Here is a 4,477-nt window from a genome sequence, read left to right as displayed (position 1 = left end):
ATATATAGTATAGATAAAAAATTATGAATCATATATAACAATTAAATTCATGATTAGTAAAATATATAATAGTTACATTTATAACCTTACATTTCATAATTAGTAACACGTGTAACAATATATGATATATGTTAGTTTCAAACTCAATATCACATAAGTTGGAAAATAAGTTCCAAAACATAAGACACTAGGAAACAATTTAGTAACTAATAACATATATAATATTAACTTAATAACAATTTAGTAACATATATAATACCTCAATTCACACAAAATTGAAAATTTAAGTTAGAAAATTGGTTGAAGAATTTAAACAATAATAAAACATTATTCTCTAATCCCTAGTATATATTTCTTTAATATGCGGTTCGGTTCCAACGGTTTCTAAATTTCTAAAACCATAAACCGAACCGAACATAAACGGTTCCATTGGTTTTGCGGTTTAAACTGGAACCGCTTACACTCCTAACTCCATCCCTGAAGTTCTCATTTTTACTTTTTGGTGTCAAGTATTTAAATTTTATATTTTGATAATCACATATTTTTTGTTTTGATTCCATAAGTGCATATATCTTTTTTCCGTCTATCGGTGTAAAAATCTATATGATGTAGTATATTATGATGTATTTATTTGTATTAATTTTTAAAAGTCATTAATAAATAAATATCAATAATAAATAATGCAATGACAATATAAAAATATCTTGTAACATTAATACATATGTATTTATCTCTTCATATTTTATTTCTAAAAATTCACTTTAAGAATGGATAAGTATAGGTTATCACAGGCATGTTCTCAAAAGAACAGTTTTGTTGTCCCAAAATCCACTTATCCACCTATCATTCCCGTGGAAGGAACTACTTCCAGAATATACAAATTAATTGAAAAATGAAAATAAAACCTACAAAAAATAAAAGAAAAAAGAACAGAACAAATGATGAAATAAAGAAACTGAACCATCCATAGTGCACTCACACATCGTGAAGAATCTTCTAGCATGGGTGCGTGTGTATCTTCTCTTCATTCTACTCCCGCCACCGAAACAACGGCGAAAACTAAAGCGCGTGAGGCTGAATCGTTTCGTAGAGCATCGACGATCATGGTGATGGACATGAAAGGTGAAATCCTGGAGTATATGCATCCAATCCCAGCGAGCCACGTCATCTCCGACAATCCCGCATTTTTTCTCTGCAACTCGGAGTCATTGTACATCGGCACGTGTATGCCACGCGTTCCAGATGAAGAGGAGCTTCTACCTGGTCGAATTTACTTCCTTGTCCCTCTCTCTCGATCTCATAATCCTTTATCTCTAACGCTCCTATGTGATCTCGCTGTTAAAGCCAGTTATGCACTTGTCAATGTAATTAATAGAGCCTCTCTTCAACGCCATTCACTTTAACCCTTCATTTTCATCTCTATTATTGTTATTTTCATTTCCTCCACCTCCATCTTATATTCATGTAAGTCTCTCTCTTAACATTCATCAACTTTCTTTTTGGGTTTGGACTAATTGAAGCAGTGAAGATTATGAATAATTCTACTTGGAATCATCATTAGTACTTAGAACACTTAAAACCAAGGATGAATATGTAGTCTTCATGTTTGAAGAATACAGATCCTCTCTACTGGGGGTAGATGCTAACACAGTTAGTTACACGTGACACAAATAAAAAAGTAACGGTGCAAATTTTATTTATTTATTAATAAAATAATATTACAAGACTCATGACCAAAGGAATCTCAGTTTGGCTAGTTGCTAGCTTAGTTTATGTCTTTTGGCTTTTCATTTACTTAGGAATTTTAGTTTTTAATGAATGTAATAGTGGGGCATAATTAGGAGTTTTAATTTTTAATTATGGAATAATGGTGCATGATCATGCATAGTATATGCATCAAAAGCCTTTAACTTTCTAAGATATGGACCTTTTTCCTATATTTTGAACCAAGTTGACCATATATTTTTTTGGTGCTTTGTAAAACCAAGCTTTGTAAAACTCAATTGGTTCCTATATAGATTAAAATGTCTAAGTTCGATTTATTTCAGTGACATCTACATCTGTTAGGAGTAGCAATTATACACACAAAAAATAATTTCTTTCCCATAAAATAAACGGAATTAGTTGGTAATACAAAAAAATAAGTTGAAGAAGTTTATTTTCCTAAGGCACATAGTAAGATAATGATTATAATTAGTTCTTGAGTAAACAACTTATCAAGTACTAGTCACCACATTTGTGGGGTCTATTGTGGCTGAGCATCTATATTTTGGTGTAGCTTCAATTCACTTCCATTACCATTCTATTTTCTTGTCTCCCACCGTCATTTATATTCGCCTTCATATTTATGTATATTTGCCTAAATTCTACGTTTGTGTTCTTGTCTTCCTGATCCATTTGAATTTTTTTCTTTTCATTTTGGTATTTTCCTTGCAAACTCTATCCTAAAACAATCATTCACCACCAACCTTCCCCGTGAAAAATCTGATCAAGACATTATGCAAGGGGCCCAATGAGTATACGACGATGAATAAATTTGGTTGTAGAACAAGTATTTGTCTATTTGAATTGGTACGTTGCTTCACTCTTGTTGGTGTAAATTGATGATTGGTGTGTCCCACGAGAATTAGAAATGTGCTATCGATTCTAGTATGGGGTATTTATTGGTAGTGTCATACTATTGATTCATTTCTAATACTTTTTTAAGAATTAATTATAACTTAATATAAATAACAGATGATACAATGACAATATATAAAACTTATATACTATATATATTTTATTTCATGTGATGATCAGATTCCTTTTATATCTAACTATGATTAGATTTACTGTGGATTCACTCATCTCAAATACCTCCTTTCTGCCACAACTGGTTTAAAATGTAAATATTTGTTTTTAAAATTTTGTGATTATCGCTTGTCTGGTGGTGTGTTATTGTCAGTAAATTATATGACACTGAAATTTCAATACATTTGTCCTCACCATCGATCAGTAGACTCTGACTCTATGAGTTAGGTACTATTCCTTTTTAATTATAACAGTTAAGAAATTAACTTTGTTATATTTAGGTTGCAGTTTCAACTTCTTTTTCGGGGGTCTGAACTGTAACTAGGAATCTCATGGAGAGTTCGATCCTGGCTCAGGATGAACGCTGGCGGCATGTCTTACACATGCAAGTCGGACGGGAAGTGGTGTTTCCAGTGTACTGCTTGTTATCCAATGGGGTAGAATGTGACCCACTCTGTGCTTCACCTCCTCTGCTTCGCGAGCTAACTAGTTTGAAATACAATTGGCCAAGAAATCAGAGGACCCTAAAAACTATGCCCTACATACAAACATTCAGCCCAATAAGAAAAAAACTTGGGTAAAGATATATTCAATACGTTATATATGAAAGTAAGTATATTTATGTTTTTTATGTTATAATTTATAATTAAATTTTAGTTAAAATTAAAATTTTAATATATTATCAAAAATTTATTAATTGTTTCTATATAAATACGTATTCACATAATTAATAAATATGCATTATTTCCAATACCATCAATTTAATACATTTCTTAAAGATGTTAGAGTAAATATATATTTTGATTGTTAAAAAGAAAATTGGTGTATCATTATGGTTTTTAAAAATTAAAAAACAGAATTGATCTTCAATTTTAAATATTTGAAGTTATGAGTTTGAGTCAAGTGGGTCCTTTTTAAGGGAATAAAATATACATATTCAAACTTAAAAGGCAACAATTAGTTCATGTACCCAAATATATCAATATTGAAGGTTTGGTATCACATATTTCAAGACTCACCTTTTTTTCTGCACTATTAAAAGTATTTCCTCACTTTTTGGGTAATGAATTAATCTCATCCAAAGTTTGTGGTTATCTCTCATTACAAGTGTCGATCCCTGGAATCTTCGACCTTGGAATATAATAAAACATTATACCACTAAACCAACGCTTTATTGGTATTTATAGGCATATTAAAACAGTATATTATCAATAAAGTTTAAATGTACTTTCATATCTAAATAGCTAAAATAAACCTATATCAATAGACTAATAGACTATAGCCCTAATCAATATTATAGCCACTAAGCATTTAATCGTAAATTAGATTGTTAGGCATTTGTGTGCGAATATAAACATATAAATGGCTTAAACTCTCAATTATTTTATAATAAAATAGAATTGCAAAATGTATATATATATAATATAATATTTATATGGTTATAATTATATATTTATATACAATAAATTAATATTACGTTGTTCAGCCTGCCAACAAATTGTTTTCAAAACTTGAGCATGACCCTCTTAAATATATAAACATGGATCTCGTCCATTTATATTTCCTAACATGCCCTTTCGTTATATTCGCAAAAATAGAATAAATTAGCATATGCTTATAAGTAAAAAAGAATTAGAATAGCTGATAATTTTTCACCTGTGATGAATTAGGATCAGCTGTCTCACTT

At 30.2% G+C, this 4,477-nt stretch overlaps 1 protein-coding gene across 1 annotated transcript; it reads left to right on the top strand.

Moving 5' to 3' along the window:
• On the top strand, positions 900 to 1,446 carry LOC109330992. Its single transcript, XM_019565267.1, has one exon. It carries the CDS (start codon positions 1,002 to 1,004, stop codon positions 1,401 to 1,403), a length of 402 nt encoding a protein of 133 aa, XP_019420812.1. The 5' UTR covers positions 900 to 1,001; the 3' UTR covers positions 1,404 to 1,446.

The sequence above is a fragment of the Lupinus angustifolius genome, chromosome LG17 (assembly GCF_001865875.1).
Source record: "Lupinus angustifolius cultivar Tanjil chromosome LG17, LupAngTanjil_v1.0, whole genome shotgun sequence".
Taxonomy (NCBI): Eukaryota; Viridiplantae; Streptophyta; class Magnoliopsida; order Fabales; family Fabaceae; genus Lupinus; species Lupinus angustifolius.
Note: the sequence above shows the minus strand (reverse complement) of the source record. Positions and strands in the feature narration are given on the sequence as shown.